The following is a 20,581-nucleotide window of genomic DNA, read 5'->3' as shown; positions in this document are numbered from 1 at the left end:
TATTCACTTAAGGAGATGTTCTCTATTCTTTTTCTTTTCTTTTTCTTTTTTTTTTTTTTTTTTAGTAAAAGATTATTCGTTTCGCCAGTATAAACGTTACGAGCAAAATATTGATTACATCCTGGTTTAAGCTTTACACATTCGCCCGAGGTTAAGAACCTCACGCTCCAGTTCGCGGACTTTCGATCGTTCCAGCAGGTCCCACAGGTTATTTCGTATCGCTTTTAGCGATTAGAAGTTCGCACGAACGTTTCAGAGATCTTTGTAATCTATTATTTAAGCTCTAATTTATGTGTCTGGTGCCCATAGATGATTTAAACAAGTGATAGCCTTAATTTCTTGGCGAATAGCCTGTTCATTATATTTAGTAATGAATCCTCTATTTTCTAACTAATAATTTTATGATTTTAACTTAAGAATTCATTTCACTTTCAGAATTGATTCGTATAACAATCCAAACGTTTTTATCGTTGAAAAATATATATAAAAAGAATATTATTATTGGACTGCGTCGTGCATTATTATTACAACATTATTTTTATAATTATTATAACATTTTTATGTTCATTCATTATTTATATTAAACTATATTATATGAATATATTAAAGAATCAGCAAGGAAATTATTTAATTATTTAATTAAGAAGTATTCTGAATTATTTAGAGATTTAATTAAGAAGTATTCTGAATTATTTAGAGATTTAATTAAGAAGTATTCTGAATTATTTAGAGAAGATTACTATGTTTTATAAATTTTATAAATTATTATGTTCTACAAACCTTCAAATTGTGCTTCGTCTGGATCTACTGTCTTTACTCCGAAGTGATCGTCTGGTAGAAAATGATGCTTATTTTTTTCATTATATCCTTCTTCGTTCACCGCTTTGTCTCTGAAACAAAAATGTTGACAAAGGAAGTGAATAATTTTCTTTCGCGTTCTCAAGAAGACACACACGGAAATTAGTATTTATCGAACGGCATGCCATTGCAATTTACACGCTGTACATTATAGATCTTTCTGTAGATATTCAGTGTGATAATCTTTCGCCCATAAAACATCATTTTGATGTATATCGAAGAGGCACACTCTATGATTAGTGCATGATTAATACAAAGTTAGGACAGAGTTGTATTTTTCAAAATAACTGCACAAGATAAGCCTCATTGATCAATACAAATTTAAAACTTCCAGTCTTGTTTCAAATTTCAATTAATATGAAAAATATGTTTCTTCATTTCAATGCATTAATTTTTACATTATGCAAATATTAACTGACGTAATGGCTGATATAATCATTCTATTACTATACTAATTGTATATTTATTTATTTTCAAAAATATAATATCAACATCGTTACGTCAATTTTGCTATTTGACGAGAAACTTGCTCTATCTGAGAAAATTACTTGCACTATCATTCTATCATTCAGCGTATGAATTTCGTTTGAAAACATACATCGTGTCATTACTCGAATTCAACCTCAAAGGGATTACAGGAGTGGTGTTAACAGTGGTGACAATTGTCGAAATAGAATCCTCCTCCTCTCTTCCGATATCCACCGGTTGTCTGCATCTAAACGCGCACGGGCAATAACGAAGAATAGTGTTTGCGATCTTATACTCCTTTCTTCTTGAATTAGTAGATTCCTCGTTGAAATTTTCATCCTTCTCGATCGAATTCGCCTCGGTGCCTTTCAACACCGTAATCGTGTTGTTGGCCTCTTCTGTCCAAGCACAGTACTTGAAGATCATTTCGATCGATAATGGTTCATCGATCACGATCAAAAGTCCTTGTCATGCCACTGGCGATGTTTATGCGGTTTGTCAAAGTTATTTTTGCACTATCGACTCGTTTCATTCTTCGCTTCTTCACGATTCGCTCGTACTTTTTTCAAGTTAGGCGCAATTAATCGAACGTGGGATTATTTAATGTCTTTGGTTTACTGATGTCCAGTAACTAAAGTTAAATTGTCTTTTATGTTTTCCCTAATTTTGGAAAATCAGATGCCACGTTTAATTTTTGGAACACGAAGTTTAGTATCACGTTTGATTCTCGCTATTTGATACAAGATATTGCTGCAATGGCATGTAACGTAGTAATTATGGTATTTTATTTATTTGTTTTTTCTATCGATTAAAAAAAAAAAATACAACACGTAACCTTGGAAAGATATTATCGTTTTGAAGAAATCGTTTTGAACGTAATTCAGAAATATTGACTATTATATTATTGATCTATCATGAAAATAGTATTGTAAATAAATTATGAGTCACATCGAATCTATATAATACAATGTATGAATAATTCTCGTTTGGCTGTACATTTGAAAGAAAAAATTTAGAAATAATTATCAACTGTCTTTCGAAAATTGTGGCAGTACAGTGTATTACTCTTAAATAAAAATTATGTAAATTCTATTTGTAGTTATTTCTATTTTCCAATTAAGGACGTTAGAAGAAAATTTGAAGCAGTAAATTTCATGTGTCTAGACAATATGCAATTCAAATTTCAAGCTATTATTCTAGAGCTTCTGCTACATTTCGTGTTTATCATTCTAAGGTTAACGAATGATCGATTAACAACCTGTTATGAAATGTTCTGTATCTGACAAGATATACAAATATAATTGTACAGTAAAAAATTTTGAACTTGTTAATAATTTAAAAGAAATATATGAAAGTGAAAAAAATTAGACAATATTAACCATGATTTTAAAATAAATATAATACTAAATCAAATAAATATAGATGATTATAGAAGAATAAATTTAATATTAATAAATTTTACTTTTCTACTAATTGTATATATTTACACGTTACTTATAAGTTAAAATATATATATATTTCATAATTTCATAATTTCACAATTTCTTTTTTATGAACCATTGTCTAGATACATGATTAACATTTTTAAAAGTCAGATGTCTCACTCTCATGAATTCATTTTTCAGAAAAAGAAACTCTTAATATAGATAGCAATAAATTCATGATTAATTTTAAAAATAATGCTACGAAACATTATTTCATTCGATTTCAATTTTGAAACTAATCTGTGTGACTCCTAAATAACTCAGGCTGATAATATTTTATATCTATTGTGCATCTTATTTCAAAACCTTTGTTCTTTTATTTACATTACGTTATCCCTATCATTCAATACTGCAAATTCCCTATAAAATTAAAAAAAAAAAAAAAACAGAATTTCAAAGAAAACTAAATAGACGATCTATGGCCGCCATAATCGGCGCACGCACCGGTCGATCATCGCAGTTTCGCAGCAATTAATGGACGTTTAAACTAAAATCGCACTACACTCAAGCACGCTCGTAGGCAATCTTCGAATCATGCTTGAAGTCACTTCAACAAATTTCACCAAAGTTAAATCGAACCGAAACGATTGATTAATTTTTCTCTTTTTCTTTTTTTTTTTTTTTTTAGAAATGAAAGAAAACGAGAGAAGGGGGCTAAAAGCAAGTACCGACGATGCGACAAATAACGCCACACGCACGACTGTGCTCACGTAAACGTCGGCTGTCTCAGCACTGACCGCTGCCACTTCCCTCCGCCCCGATCTCCCCGTTTCACTTGTAACCCCGCGATACCATATCGAATGGTTATACACTGACCGTAAAAGTCCCCTTCTGGACATTAGGGTGGAAACCTGTACGAGGATATAGGCGTCAAAGGTAAAAATGAACAGGTGTCGCGTTATACAGCGAAGAGCGTAACTGTATCAAAGACGACGAAAAATCGTCGATAATTTAGACTGATGTAATTTCGTAAAAAAAAGTCACGGAATGATCCGCATGGTCTTGTTTTAAAGCTTCCACTTTGATAGTCGGAGAGTTCAGTTTTCTCAGAGGTAACGTTACATCGTACAAGCGAGTAGAAAAGTGAGGATACTTTTTTTTGAAAAATTGTAGAAATTCAAACACGTGAATTCCTTTAGTAGATCCACCCATCATTCCGAAGATTCAAGTCTCCTCTATACAACGACTTCTTAAAACTTGCTGTGCGATTTTTTTTTTTTTCACTATTTTATTGAACGTTGAATATTAGGAAGAAATCCTAATGTTGCAAATTCAATAAAATTGTAAAAAAAATCGTACAGCGAGTATTAAGAGGTGGTTACAAAGAGAAAATTTTTAAATTTTCAAGATCATGGTGAATTTAGTCATGAAAAAATTTTTTTAATATTTTTACACCCGTCTGAATTTGTATATTCAATTTTCGATACATGATGCAAAATCGTTCTTTAAAACTCACAACTATCAAAATAGAGGATTTACGCTTTAATCAAATGGATTATTATATAATCCTTTTTTACGAAATTATATCAGTTTAAATTACAGTTCGTATCGATAATTATGTTCTCGTTACTAAATTACAAATTAATAACAATACTGAGATTATCTGTGATAATATTTGCATAATGTCAAAATGCGACATTTTTTTTGTAATTTAAAATGACGAATGTTCTTGAATTCTATGTTATTTATACACGATATATATTAATTTATTTCATCTGACAATATGTGTAGTTGTCCTTACGTGTACACATATTTTCAACTTCTTGGTCATTCAAGTCTTGAATTGCAACACAATGTTCACAGGGAATTTTTTTTAACGAGTTCAAATTGTTATTCAGAGAGCACTTGATGGCGTGATTATTCAAACAGAAATATAATCTCAATTTTCCTCTCACGCGATGTTGGTAAATCGAGTAAACGAAAACGAGATCAAGAACGTGTCCACGGTCGCATCATTACTCATGTTTTCTACTACATGATTATTCTTTTTTTAAAATCAATTTAAGTAAATCTATTTTTTTTTAAATTACTGTTAAAATAACTGAAACAGGTTTTACTATTTTATGAAATAAAATAAATTATAAAATACTATTTTTTAATACATTAATTTTATTTTATCATACTACGCACTGTGGAAGATGCAAAAATATTCCAAACATAAATAATAGTACTCTCTGTAATAAACTTTTCTCCTAATTTTATATATGTATGATATATGAAATAAATATAATATCTGCAGTCAGACAATAAATACTCCGAACTTATTATACTCTGAAATGCTATAATCATTTAATTGACCTAAAAAGCCTGAATCAACGTCATAGGAATAAAAGCAATTTAAGAACGATTCAAAGGATAAAGTTGTGAGTCACGTTCATTCAATTCAACACTGTGTCACAAAATCGATCAAGTAGACAAAGTGAAATTGTACCGATACCACCAATTCAACTGTATAATGATTGCTCTTAAAAAATCACTTGTCGCGTTTTTAGAAACATTATCAAGAAATTTCCTCGCTGCTACTACATGTATAGTTCACATACAATGAAATTATGTTAGTAAAACTACGGAAGCTTTACATTTGTCGCCTTCCCAGAAGTATAGCTGAAAAGTTATAAAACTTTGCACACGATACGCCTAGCACTATTATAGTGAATAATTTGTCGTGCATGTGTACAAGGAAACAGTAATTTCCTGTCGGGACAATAGCGAAGAAAAATAGAAAAAACGACAGCAATACGGGACTACTGATAACACCACCATAAAAATTATTGCGTTATTAATTGCAAGCTGGAAATACTGCAGTACGAGCTGCAGTGTTTCAGTCATAATTATCATAGAGTAGATGATAAATGTTAAAATAAGTGCAGTTTCAATATTTTTAATAATACATTGAAGCATGTTATCAAAAACATAATACAGAAATATAAAAGTAATTAAAAGAATGTTAGATCTTGTAATTCTAATAGTTTTATCTATAATTCTAATAGTTTTATTGTACATTCATTTTGGAACATAGAAGTTTCTATTAAAAAGAAATATTTCTCAAAATAGATGAATGTTCAGATAATTTAGATTTAAAATGCAAAATGAATTGTTATTATTTATAAAAAAATCTGATAATTGAGGTTGTCTAAACATATTCATTTCTTCCAATTATTTATGTACATACGTACATATAATTATTTGCAGTTATCTGTAGTTATTTATGATTGTTTATCTATAACTGGATTACAGTTAATTATGATCAATTGCAGTTATTTATAGTTAATTACGATTACGTGCGGTTATCTAGTGATCTGTGAATATCTATAGTTTTCCATAATTACCTGCAATTACTCGTAACTATAATTTATCCACTAGCGATTAATTGGACCTATTCGCAACAAGTCATTGCTATTTGCTAAACCTCAAAATCTCAGCATTGGAACTTTCAGAAATTCTTTACACCATTACTTGTATTTTACAATAAATATTAATTTGAGATATAAAACGCAAGATATAAAAAAATTTATAAAAGAAAAGAATAATGAAAATATTACTTACATATCGAACATGGACAATGCATGGACTTCGTTGGAGGCTGTTCTAACAAATTGTTGACGACGATATAATTGGGATGGAGATAGAGAACGTAATCTTCTTCTATAAGGAGTGTCAGTGCGTATCGCAGGAAGATATTCACTAGTTTGAGCATCCGATGACATTACTTCGACATCGGCAATTTTTTGAGCAGCCACGTCTTTCGTTTTGCGATGAATTCTCATCTGTAATGCAATAAAGCATAACATTTAATAATACTTGTAGTTCACTATTGTTTTGTATATTAGATATTTAGTACATTAAAGATAATATAGTACCCGTGATATATTTTTATCATTATTTTCTCCAACTTTATTATATCCATATGTTAATGTGGGAGCTGCTTGTAATGGTCGAAAAGAATTTTCATCCACAACTCGCCCTTCTCGATGTGAGGTATTATACCTGAAAATTTGAAAAAAAGAAAGAACATTTAAATTTTTACTTGATATAAATTACATATATTTTTTATTTATTTTATAAAATTAATTATATTTACATATTATGCATAACAAATGTTTGATGAATATTTCTTGATGATGATTGATGACTTTCAATGGAACTTGAACGAGGATATTTAGACTTGACATCAGATTTCCTTGAATATCGACCTCTTTCCATAAACTTTTGATAAACTCTGGAATTACCATCCGAAAATTTTTGACTTGTACGTTCATTTGAATTCTGTAATATTCATCACATTCTTAATTATTGTATATGTAATTCTAAATTTTTATTATTAATACTAGCCTTTAGCAAAAGTACTTACGTTACTATCTACATTTGCATTATTTATGTTTTTCATTGGCCGATAACTGTCATAATGCATACTTGTACTATTTTCTTGTTGGTTTCTTCTTCTTTGATGATACATAGTCCCACAGCTCCTATTAACATTTGTAATTAATTCTGTTTCTTTGTTTAAAATTTAATCCACTTAAACAGTGTCATTGATTATTTTGAAATTTCAATTATCTACAATTATCTACTAATTATTTTATAGATGTTATAGCTGTTGTAACTATAGATTTATCTATTTAATCATGAAATATCTTTATGTTTTTTTAATTAAATCAGTGTTAATTCAAATTTTCATACATTTTCTATTTTTTTTTTTTTTAATAAATTAATAGATCACAATAGTTAAAGTACAGTACCTAACGTTTTCTTCTTGAGAACTTCGGTCGTTAGAATTTTCTGTTGTGTCCCTTAATCTTCTCTTTAAATTAATATTTATTAATTCTAAATTAGACGATTTATCCATTAGGAGGCCGCTAGACTTTGGTATATATTCTCGAGTATAAAGTACAGGAATTCTAGATTCTGTTGTTTTATTATTGTTTTCCTGAAACGTATACATGTTCAATTAATGCAAGTAGTCAGTATAATTATTATTACCATCATGTATCAATCTATTTTATAAAGTTTCTCTTACCTTTCTCTCAAAATTATTTTCAATGATATTACGATAATTCCCAGGTTCTCTAGTAGTAGAAATTTTTGATTGATTTCGAGATTTTACGTCTACATTAAAAGTATCACCTAAAAAATATTAAAAGTATTAATTTAGCACATACTAATACATATGTAATAATTAATATGAAAAAAATTGGTATTATAATTCGTACAATTACGGATACTTGTATTTATGTTTCGATTTGCTTGCAAATTCAGTTCATTTTCACATTGCATATCCTAAAAAGAAATACATATTTATGTACAATTATAAAAAATTATGATGTTTAATAAATTATTATAAATACACATTATAATTGTTATTATAAAACTCAAAATACTTCTAATTAACGGTAACTTTAAATACTAACCTGAAATATTTCTAATAAATGAGTAAAATTCAAATAGGACATAATAATATCAATTAATTATTACTAGAACTATTTCTCATCGATCTGTAAACGCGACTTCCACGCGAAATTAAAAATAATAGTCTAATACTGCGAATGAATTTTCTCATACCTACTTACTCGATAAATGAATAAAAAAACGCGACGAATGTGTATTCTCAACATAATCTCTTGAATTTGTTTACAGACAGCATGAAATGATTAGTCGTTAACATAGATATTACAAGTCATGATCTACACGCATATTTGTTTATTAATAGAATATTTAATATATGGATGAAAAGTATAATATGATGAAATAGTTCAGTTGATTATGACACCATGATTTAAATTTCTACAAATGCAATTCCAGGGCAAAATCATGCCCTGATTTAACATGATTACATTTCACAAGCGGAGTTGACTTCATGGCACGCAAACGAATACCAACAACGAGCTTAAAGTCACTTTTTCAAGTCTCTGGTTTATGTTTCATTAATAACTTTGTTGAAATTGTCAACAATCACAGTTTTGTCATGTACGTATATTTAGATTGCATTTAGATATGAAAGAACAAGACAAGATACAGAGAATTGGGAATAAACCTTTCATTCCTTTTCGCTGAGGGGGATCTACATATTTTATTTTATTTTATTTTTATGAATTAACACGAATTGAGATAATTATAAAATTCTAATAATTATTTATGGTATTTTATCGTCGCCGATGTTGGAACTTATATTGAAGTTTTACCTGATTTTGCGTTGGAACTATTTGCCACACAACAGGTTGTTCCAATTTGGAACGCATACCGACTCCAAGTGCAACGAAATTTTGTCTGTCGCTCCATAGGTTTTCACGATAATTTTCGTTTCTAAAAAAAATAATACAATTATAACTATTTATCAGGCACAAAATAAATTTTGAAATTATTATTAAAAATTAATTGTCATATGTCAATGATAAAAAAGATAAATAGAGAATAATGAATATTGGCTTTGTACTCGTACCATTTAGGAAATTACCTTACAAGTTTTTCCTTTTCCGACCTCGTTGCTATAACTTGGCTTTTAGTACGTCCGATGGATGGTGAGATTGAACCACTTCCGGCCACAATCCAGTCGACATCAGGACCTACACGAATGTAATCAATTTGTGCACATGATTCATTTTATTAACATTAAAAGAAATTCAATCCCATTTTCAATACTTGAAAAGAATATCTAAATTTCATTTTTGCGATAACATTTTTTAAATAGTAATAACAGTCGTAAAAATGTAATATTTTTTTAATAAATTTTACCTGCAGCTATTTGTACGGTGGGTGAAATCTGCAAACCATACATGACAAGACCATCCGCAGAAACTAAAGGCAGAGATTTCCGTGCCAGACGAGCTCTAATAGCGGACATCATTGCCTCCCCATCATGATGACCTTCTGATGCTCGTTTTCCTGCTGCTAATACTTCCTGAATGTATGATTAACATTCCTTTAGTATATTAATATCAATATTATTTTTTAATAAATATATAGGAGAAACTATTAAATAACAATAATTGAAGGATTTGCATCAAAAAAGAGACAGCTTCGCTTTTTATACATTTTTTGCTACATATTCTATTTCATTTAAAAAAATATAATCTTCCACTTCAAATAAGTATGATGATGATTTGCATCACCATCAATCAAAATCACTATAAATTTATAATATGTTTGAAACAGGACTTCGTTTTTAATTGTTCTTTGGTTGGTTTACTAAACTTACTTTACTTAAAGCGAAGTCACCTCCTTATTGCAATCATTCCTTCAAATTTTTAATAATTCTAGTAGAGATAAATTATTTGATGAGGAAGTTGGCAAGCATTCAATTTTAAAATTAAATTTGATATATAGCCTATAAAATTGTAAATTAATCTATAAATATAAAGATACCTTTACAAAGAGAATAAAATACCTCGGATTCATAGATCTGAGCCAACACAGCCAATGTATCAAGCGCTGCCTGTCGTACCCTGCGTCGACGATCTCTAACCATCTTAGCTACCTTGTTAGCCACTGCGTCCACTTTGAATTCCGTACTTGGAAATGTCACCAGCGAGAAAATTAACAACTGTAAGGTATTTTCCCTAGTCTGTAGTGAATAAAGAAAAAGATGTTGAACATTCAATTAAATTTGATTGACATTAACTAAATTTGTATAGAGATGTTGTATCATTACTTAGTTAGTTAAATTTAATAAAAAAAGAAAGAAACCAACAACAAAATTCCTTTTCCCGCAGAAAGAAGAATTAAAACGTAAATTAAAAAGAAATTTAAGCTCAATATTTAAAAGCTTAATAAAAATTATAAGAATTCGATAAACATGCGTTGAGTAAAGGTAGAAATTTAATAAACACTCAACGAAAAATTTTAATTAAATAAAAATTAAGACATCACAAAATGTTCTCACAAAGGAATCTCACCTTTGCGTTCCTCGCATTCAAACACTGCGGCTGTAGAAGTTGTTCTAGAAGAAGAGAAGGCCTGAGTCTAAGCATCGTGATCCTGGCTAATTGAGCTGCGCTTGGACCACCGTGTCTCGCTAAACCCCATGCCAATTGCGGCAAACGTTTTTTCAGAGCCTCTTCACTTACTCCAGCTACGACTACCTGATACAAATGATTAAAAAAACCTTCTTGCTATAAAAAATTGGAGAAGAAGCATGATAAATCGAAAAAAAGTAAATCTCGATATAATGCTTCTATTTCGTGACATGTGTCCATAACGTATGGAAATTTACTGGCGCATTATTGAAGTGTTTAAACCCTGACGTGGAATTTTGTTACACCATATGATGAAAAACGCTTGGAAATCGAGTTATTCGAGTAGAAGTTTATCATTTAATTTAAGAAAAATTTTGTACCGATTGTTCTGAATAGTAATTTCAAATTGATTAAAGAGAACTGATCTCTTTTAGTTCATTATCTTAATACTTTAACAATAATAAATGTGAACTTTGCAGTTAATTTAAATTTTGTTCTACGCTTCTCCAATATTAGATCTTTGTAAATTTTAATATAAATGTTACCCAAGAATTCAATTTCTTGCTTTTACTTTCCATCAGTGTTAATTTCTATTTTTAAAAGACAAGAGCAATGATGATATTTCTTATTTAATCAAATTTTAATATGTTATTCAATATTCACGTGACCAGCAGGTAGCAAGCAATCTATGGAATACTTTCTCGTGACCGAAGTGATATTTAAAGACCTTTAGACTTTAAAAAATACCTAATCACGAGTTGCATTCAAATACATGATCAAGGTTTTTAAATACCGTAATTTTGTTGTTATTTACTTTTTTAGAACGTTACTTTCATAATCTTGACAGTAGAATTTTTAAGATATTCTATAAATAAAAAATAACAATAATAGTAATTAGAATAATAGTCTGTAAATTACAAAAAAAAAAAAGAAAAAAGAAGATTCTAAATATTTTAATAAAAAACGAATGAAGAACTGATATTTATGAATCGTTTCCCATTAGAACTCGTAAGTAGTAGTCGACATACTAAGTCAGACGTATGTCAGTCCACTTATGGACTCCCTTACTGTAGTTAAACTATTCAGGCACGCAGCCTCTGTTTTTCTTTAAAAAAATATATATCACATTTATAAAATGATATTCCACGTGCAAGGATGCATGCTATAATCGTATAAACCAAATGATAATAAACAAAAAATGTCTATTAAAGTAATAAAGGCATCGCTATTATTGTACTATAGAATTAATAGTTTCTATATAACTAATGTTTTTTATACAGACATGCTTGCTAAAATTTTTGCCCGAAATATCCCGCCAGAAAGTGCTAAATTAATGTCCCGAATAAAATTAATAAAATGTTGATGCAATAATTAATGAAATGGTGATTTTAATTAGCAATTAGTTTGTAACAATATACTATAACAATAAGATAGTACGTAATACAAGAAAAAGAATATTATACTCGAAGAAGAAGTGGGATTAAATACATTATTTACAATATACGTTAAATAGAAAAACAATATGTATATATTGGAATGAGTAAATCAGTTAAAACTGATTCAAGCAAGCATATTTGCGAGTTACCTTTGCCACGGCCAAACCCGCAGCAGCTACACGACAGCTCCTTTCACAGCCCAGTACTGCATGCAAAAGAGATCCTAATCGCGGCTCTATCGCGATCAGAGCAGAGGACGTTCGCAAAGCGGACGCTACTCTTTCCAAACCTCTGACACGAGCGCGCCAATCCTCCTGTAATCGTTTTTTTTTTTTTTCATTTTATATAACTTCATTTAATTATCGTTCATATTTCTTAAATATTTCCTTATATTTAATTAAATCTTCGATTTTTTTCAATATATTGAAAAACTTCACTTCAACGACGAGTGGAGAATACAAGAACAATGAAAGAATAAAATTTTAATATAAATATCTTATCTTATAAATAAGCAAAAATTTATATATGTAGAATATATCTATATAGAATAAAAATTTATTAATTTTAAGCAAAATTAGACAAATGTAACACTGTGTTTTAATTAAAAATTGAAAACTTTTATATATAAAATTAAATATAAATAGATTATTTCTATGTTTTAAATACTGTTTGTTTGTCTATGTGCTAATTGGAAATTAATTTTTTATCTTTCTTAATTTACAATACTGAAAGGAGCTTTGCATTATACATTACACTCGATCTTGTAACGAGATAAAAGATTTAATTTGAGTATAATATGAAAAATGTGATAAATATGCAAAGTGGCCTGTTATTTATGACATAATTGACTTACTCTTTCGTTCGAGAATCATTTTTTTTTTTTTTTTCTCTACGATATCATCGATGACAAACGAATTTTTGTGTTGACAGAACGTTCGTATGGAAAATATCATTTATACGTAATGTTCCTGGTCAAGAATCAGCAGTCGTCGAGTGAACATTATCGATCGTTGCAGCAAGCCTGAATGCAATGCATTGGTAACATCTGCATTTAATCTACGATTCAGTTCTATTTACACGAAAATAATCAATATTATCAATTTTTCACAATTTCATTGAACCCACGAACGATATAAAACTACATATCACATGGTCGTTCAAACTTTGAAATTTTGAAAGACTTAGAAGATCAGACACGAGACCTTCCTATAATAAAACTAAATTGATAGAATTTGAAGAACTCTTTGAAAAGACGATATACAAATCGATGATAAATGTGTAAATTCATTTCTTAAATATAAAGAAAAATGGAGTTAATGTTAAAATATTATAATTAGAACATCATCACAATACATTTGATTTTTAATATCTTAATCTTCGTTAGGTTCTCAAATAAATGATGCAAATACTTATATTAAATTTAAAGTTAAAATAAATTTTATAATTAATAAATGAATTTTTTGAATTTAACATTTGAAATTTATTGGTGCTACAATCGCCATTGTTCTTTAAACATAGAGAGTTTCTTTAAACCGTCGTTCTCAAATTTACAGAAACATAACACCAATATCGTATTTAAAGTGCAATAAATTTAAGGATTTCATCACGAAAAATCCAAACCGTTGAAGAACTTCAAAATGACGAATAAATTTGCATATACACAGAAACGAAGCTATCGCACGCGACGACGTTCCTAATTATTTTCTTGTTACTTGGGAGTTTTGTTTCCCATGGCGGCGTGTAATATTGCGCCCGAGGAAATCTCTGCCGTTTTTCATCTGTAGAATATTCATATCAGCGTCCTCCAGACGCCTGAGGACTATTTCAATGGCGTCCAACCAGTGGAAAACGAAACAGCATGCATAATTCATCCATACTGTTTCACTGCCACGAAGGAGGGAACGTTGTCCAGAAGGAAATATGTGCCTGATGGAAGTGCGATTAATCCAGCTAATCATGTAATATGCCATTATTTATGGATACAAGGGGTGGTCAAGAAATTCTACGAAGGAAAGGCAATAAAGAACCATTAAAACAATGCGTGTGTATATTGTATCTATGAAACTTGCTTTGCGAAGAGCATAATTGAATTAATAACGTGAAACGAAGAATTATCGATATCTTAGACTGTTGTAACTTCGTTAAAAAGAATCATATAATGACTCGCTTGGTCTCCAGCCGAACGAAAAATGTTAAATGTTAGATAAATAATTAATTCGTGTGCGAAAAGGAACATGGTCTCTTTCACACTGAGAATTACATGGTATATGAAATCGATATTATATGATTCCATTTGCTTTTATATTTCTTATTATACGGTATGTAGATACGGCGACATTGGTGGAAAGGCATAGAGAGACCTTGAACTTACAATTAGTTGAATGAAGGAGAGATACTTTCATGGTCGTGAGGAGCGTAACATTTTTCCACGATGTCGATAATAACGTAGACTAACGCTGGTTTCTCATTCTTGGTCTTATATCACTAACAATTGCAAAATTATTAAGACGTGTTACAACTTATAACAGTGTATTGTGAATAGAATTATAAAATTTATGCTTCCCCAGTTTACACGATTTATACATAACTTTTCAAGCCAAATCTTTAAACGTAATTAAAACAAAAACACGTAATAAAAATTGTTAATGTACCAAAGTGTATCTCGTTTTGTGAAAAATTAAAATTTCTAAATTCTCTTATAAAATCTGTTAAGTAGAAATTTTTGAATAAAATTTAAGAAACACTAATCCACAATTGAAGAGATTAATACAAATTTTTTATATACTAGTGGGAATCTTTAATAGAGTCTTAAAAATTTTAAATAATATATTAAATATTATATAATATAATAATATATAATAATATACAATAATATAAAATATTATATAATAATATACAATAATATATTAAATATTAATTTTTAAATAGTAAAATGGAGAGTATAAAAGAAAAGATTCCTCACTTTTAGTTTCTTTTAATTCACTTTTTATAATTAAATCCATTCTAATAAAATGTTGTGACTAGGGGTGTGCGAGAACACGAAAATATCGGGAACCCAGCTACGGTTTGTCTCGAACTACGTACTCTACAATACTGTATAGCAGTCTTACAAAATATGTAAATACACAGTTCAATTTCCTCTGCCAGTGAAGTTATTGGAAACACGGATTCTAAGAATCGTGCGACCTGATGTATACAAACGTGTGACTGCGTGCCTTTGTACTTGAGCATTATGTACGCTGTTGAGCAGTATCGCTGAGAAATTCGGGCAGTTCAGACGTATATTTCAAAATTTGTGTGAATTTAATAAAGATTAAAAATCTTTAAAAAAAATGTCGAGTGATAGTGAGAGTGAAGTTGTGGTAGCAGGAAGTAGTGCAGAAGATATCGTGTAAAGGAAGAAGATAAAGAGGAGCTCTGTTTGGGAACATTTTCAAGAAAAAAGATGATACAAAGGCGGAATGCACGCATTGTCACCATGAATTTAAAACGAAGTATGCAAATACTACTGGTTTATTACGCCATTTGAAGCATATGCATCCAAACATAAGTATATGTGCTAGAAAAGAAACTGAATCGATATAAAATTTTGTCGCGTGTACAAAGTGATACGCGAAAGATTGTTAAACCAAAAAATATAACAGAAGGAATTGTTCGAATGATGGTTCTAGATCTGCGATCTTCCGATATGGTTGAAGGCGTGGGCTTTAACGAATTAACCTCTAGTTGTGACAATTTTACATATTTTTAATACTATCAATATCCGTTACAAGAATAAAATTTTTACCTACTTATAAACTGACCGTCAGAATGCCTAAATCAAATTAGTATGCAACAGTCGTGTCCGTTTCGTGCTGAGATGCTTTCGACTTAACATCAGGAACGGATTTACTTACTGCCGATAACAACAGATAATTACAAAACAAACAAATAACTTATCAATGCTATCATAAATTTTTCTTCACTTACAGATGTATATCTAATCTGCAATTTATTTATAAATTTATTTGCAACTTTAATACTCCATTAAAATCATGTTATTATTAAAACAATATCATATTATATACTTGAATAAAATGTTAAATAAAAAGACACGTTTAATTAGCTTAAGCGATATAAATCGAAATTAAAAATTTTAGTATAAAAATTCTTGGCGCGGGTTTAGAATGTCTTTGATCCATCACTGTCAGAACGCAACACGAAACCGGTCAGTCAGTCTCTTGCAAGAAAGAAGAACGTATATTTATTCCAATCTTCTCTTAAATATTCTTTTCACATATGAATTCGCACGCACTTTTTATATAATTTTCGCAACAAAATTTTTAAAGTAATTTTTAAAAATAATTTTTTATAATCTTCGTAAAAGAGCTATGGATATATTGGATAATCTTCGTAAAGATATATGGTTATAATTATTTATTCAATCTAAAAATGTATCAGAACAATAAGAATAAGAATTCTTCGAAAATTTAATATTTAATCATTTCTTTGTCATGTATGAATTCATCATTCAAGAACAATAATAATTTTTTAAACAAGTTTAGTTCACATCATGCTTAGAAACTACAAAAGAATCATTGTTCAAATTTTGAAGTATGTCATTGCTTGTGGTTCGATTTTTTGTATTGTGAAATCGTTACTCGTGGAAAATGAAAACAACAAAATACCAAAGTTCAACGATCTGGAGAATTTAATGGTACGTAAATCAATTTAACAATTATTAAATTTTATCTGAAAAAAAATTCAATAAAAAAATTCAATAAATGTTCGTTGAAAAATAAATTAACAGGGAGAACTCTTGAAGAATTTGACAAAGAAATAAAAAGATATACTATATTTCTACTTCTGTAAAACGTGTTCGTTTCAGAATTTTTAAATTTTAGATTAAAACAGAAATGGAAAATTCGAAGCGATTATTGACTGTAAGAAACACGTGTCAAAAATATAATTTAGGTGTATACAAAGATCCTAGCAAACCTTCTGCATTTAAACATCCGCCGACACCTCAGTATAGTGTTTTTTACATTGTCAGGTAATATGTACGTTGTAGCAGGCAATCAATTATAGCATTTACAGCATTTATTCATTTTAATCATAAAAAAATATAGTACGAACTGATGTTTCTTTGCTTGTGTATATAAATGATATTATCTTCGTTGTGTATTAATATTATTAAATGCTCAAAAATATTTTTTAATTACTTTTTATTCACCTACGATATTATATTTAACAATATTTATAGATTGGCCATTTCTTTTACTTATTTATAATATTATACTTAATAATGCTTAATTTTAGAATATTATCGAGCATTATTAAGTATTATAAGCAGCACATATGCAATATGTTCCATATAATTTAAAAATATAACCACTCAATCAATTTATATGAATAATGAAGAGAAGAATGTTTTATGCATAGAGGAGAATAGGATTTAAATGGAATCGATTGTTGTGATTATTCTAACAATAACTGATTCAATTAGCGGTGTTATCTACATTATTTGCCACGCAGATCACGCGATCTATCATACTGTCCAATTTACAAAGCCGGCAGTACAACGTGGATTTACAATTTATGTCTCTTAATGAATGTGCGGGAGGAAGAGTTAAACAGTGGAAAAGAGCAGATATCGACCATCGCCAGAAGAGCAATACCGGAACTCGAGTTTCCAGAGGCGGCCGAGGTATACCAATCATTTGTCATCAAACCTTATTAAAGCAATTTTAATAATAACGTACTTAATATGTGTCAATAAATTTCGTTAAATTCCTAATTATATAAAATAACGTTACAATTTTTATAGTATAATTGGAAAAATTCTGTATGCAAAAGTGAACCAAAGAAAAAAAGAAATAGCATTTCCTCTTCGTTGAAGCCTTCGTTAACTGGTCAGTTATAACGTAGCAATTAATGTATTTATTGTTAGAATACATATAATTAATACAAGTCTTAATCACACATTAGAAGATTTCTAAAATTCGAATAAGCGGAAGAGAAAGAACTATTTTATGAAAAATATGGTTGTCCAGCATGATAGAACGAATGTGGTAATATCATGAATATGTAAATGAAAATATTAGGTGGTTACCATCGTATACATTTTATACAAGCTTCCTTTTTTTTTGATAAAAATCTTTTTACTGCCCACTTTTCGGTTCGACTACCTCGTTACATTTTGATTTTATCCATCGTGAAAAAATTTCAGAAACTTGAAGAAGCTATCGAAAAAATTCGCTACTGATATTAATACATACATATATTGAAATTTATATAATCTCATTTCAATTTCATCTTAAAAGATTATATTCGAAAAGGTTAATCGCCAAATATTGTTTTCGTCAAAAGGTTGAAAGACAATCTTATTCTCATTTTAGCGAAGAAAGAATTTTTAACAAAAAGTTCTACTCGGGAATCAATATCAATAACGATTGGTAATTTTTTTCACACTTTGCTCAAACTTTCAGCATTTTTCTTAATGCAGGAAAAAAATGAAAATTTACGTCCACTGATGATCGAAAAATCACAGAAGGCCACAACAGGGTTAATTCCAGAAACTTTATCTTTGTCTTTGCATCGACTAAAAATCCTTGTGGCTTAACCCATGATCAGCACTCCCCTTGTAGACGAGACTAAACCCGCGAAACTTATGCAGGCATTACGAACGACGAAGAAACTGTTGGTGGTAAGGCATCCATTTGAAAGATTGCTGAGCGCGTATCGCGATAAACTGGAAAACTCCGTGGCTGGAAGGGAACACGGGACACTTCACTTTTATCGGAAATACGGCAGCAAGATTGTTGAAAAGTACCGTGGTGAGTCACGGCAAGTTATCGACCGCGATGTACGTATTCGTTGCTCGAGCATTGGGTTAATAGCGAGTGGCTTTTCACTCTCGTTTTTCAAGAGACGAATTTCACACCTCCTGAGGAGTATTTGGTGATCAGACGAAAGGATGTACCACTACCAGCGGGAATCGAGCCAACTTTCCGTGAATTCGTCCAATATTTAATTCATACTGATTTGGCCAATTACGGGGACGATCATTGGATACCCTACTACTTGTACTGCACACCATGCCTCGTTGATTATGACATCATTGCAAAGGTAAAATTAACGTTTATTACGTGCAAGAGTTGAATGAAAATATTTGAACGTATTTTATATTATAGATAGAAACATTACGGCTGGATCAGATTTATACGATACATAAACTACATCTTCAAGATACGATTAAACCGAGATGGCGTCATAATAGTGGTTACGAGAATGCATCAAAGATATACTTTGGCCAATTGAACAAAGATCTGATACAAAAATTGTACGAAAAATTCCAGCTGGACTTCGAGCTTTTCGATTATTCACCAGATGACTATTATCAATATGCAACAGCTTCTTAAAGTGTCCTGATAAATTTTTTCGTAAAAATGATATCTTTCAGCAATGATTTCCATTTTTAATTCATCATATTTGCTATTAATTAAAAATATTTTATAAACTGCAGTAATAAAAAATCTACTTATTGATAAAAAAAAAAATCTATATATTATATTAATGTTTTCTTTATGTTGATCAAGTACAAATTTGTTAAGAACATTTTAAGGTCACACTATGCAAAATTTGTCTGGAAATAAGCCATACGATATGATTTTAAAACTACATTCAATCGAATATTCATTGATCTTCAAACTTGCAAATAATATCAATCGAAAAATTTATTTATCCTACCCTGTATTTGCCGTGTTAGACGATGTAACATTTTTCTTCGAAAGTTTCTTCTACCTCCAATACCAACAAACACTTTAGTAAACACCTGACCAACATTTTTCGTGACTAACTCTGATTCAAAGAAAAATTTCTAGGTGAAACAAAAAATAATCTAAAAACAATTAATATTAAAAAATTTACAGAACTGTCCCTTTATATTTCTCAAATTCAAAAGTAATTAAAATAATTAGTACTGTATGCAGTTCTAAAATAAATTTTAAAATAAAGAAAAATTTATTAATTTTAAAATTATTATAGTTTGTGATTCTGATCAATTCTGAAATAATCTTGATTTAGAGCTGCTTCCGGCTAATAAACATGTGATTCTTAATTAATAGGGCACACGATAAGATAAGCATCATTTCATAGAATTTTCGCTACAACAGCGAGTTTCTCGTTCCTTGTTCATTAATTCGTCGAAATGGGGAACCATCGACTTTAGGGACAGATCGTTCTGATACATTACAACGAAGTAGGTCAATCGATTTCCATGGCAAAAGTTCGTCGCGTGGTGTAACGTGATTTAAACGCCATCAATTAAAATCGCCTATGCGTGTATCGACTCTTCGTTTCTTCGTACCATTTCTTCATCGCCCTTCCTTTTTTCTCAATTATCGAG

At 29.8% G+C, this 20,581-nt stretch overlaps 2 protein-coding genes across 5 annotated transcripts in view; one reads left to right on the top strand and one right to left on the bottom strand.

The window, feature by feature from the left end:
* The window catches only part of LOC122535154, a 35,504-nt gene that overhangs the window by 5,618 nt on the left and 9,305 nt on the right, over positions 1-20,581 (bottom strand). For 2 of the 3 annotated variants that reach the window (XM_043666411.1, XM_043666412.1), the window contains 14 exons: positions 12,345-12,509; positions 10,700-10,885; positions 10,192-10,368; positions 9,540-9,705; positions 9,262-9,370; positions 8,990-9,110; positions 8,021-8,087; positions 7,828-7,934; positions 7,550-7,737; positions 7,162-7,279; positions 6,892-7,076; positions 6,671-6,797; positions 6,357-6,577; positions 781-890 (listed from right to left, as the gene is read on the bottom strand). In XM_043666411.1, coding sequence (XP_043522346.1) covers positions 781-890; positions 6,357-6,577; positions 6,671-6,797; positions 6,892-7,076; positions 7,162-7,279; positions 7,550-7,737; positions 7,828-7,934; positions 8,021-8,087; positions 8,990-9,110; positions 9,262-9,370; positions 9,540-9,705; positions 10,192-10,368; positions 10,700-10,885; positions 12,345-12,509 — 2,047 coding nt within the window. The remainder of the gene's footprint in view (positions 1-780; positions 891-6,356; positions 6,578-6,670; positions 6,798-6,891; positions 7,077-7,161; positions 7,280-7,549; positions 7,738-7,827; positions 7,935-8,020; positions 8,088-8,989; positions 9,111-9,261; positions 9,371-9,539; positions 9,706-10,191; positions 10,369-10,699; positions 10,886-12,344; positions 12,510-20,581) is intronic. The other variant, XM_043666414.1, reaches the window with a different exon arrangement.
* LOC122535155 (carbohydrate sulfotransferase 8-like) lies at positions 16,256-19,619 on the top strand. 2 transcript variants are annotated; one of them, XM_043666416.1, is made up of 6 exons: positions 16,256-16,891; positions 17,079-17,227; positions 17,710-17,881; positions 18,851-19,007; positions 19,103-19,302; positions 19,368-19,619. In XM_043666416.1, the coding sequence occupies exons 1-6, from the start codon at positions 16,748-16,750 to the stop codon at positions 19,593-19,595; spliced, it is 1,050 nt and encodes a 349-aa protein (XP_043522351.1). In that variant the 5' UTR covers positions 16,256-16,747; the 3' UTR covers positions 19,596-19,619. The 2 variants fall into 2 exon arrangements, with proteins under 2 accessions (XP_043522351.1, XP_043522350.1); XM_043666415.1 differs by having other exon boundaries at positions 16,260-16,891; positions 18,851-19,010.

The sequence above is a fragment of the Frieseomelitta varia genome, unplaced genomic scaffold (assembly GCF_011392965.1).
Source record: "Frieseomelitta varia isolate USP_RPSP 00005682 unplaced genomic scaffold, Fvar_1.2 scaffold_68, whole genome shotgun sequence".
Taxonomy (NCBI): Eukaryota; Metazoa; Arthropoda; class Insecta; order Hymenoptera; family Apidae; genus Frieseomelitta; species Frieseomelitta varia.
This window is presented reverse-complemented; position numbering and strand designations above follow the sequence as displayed.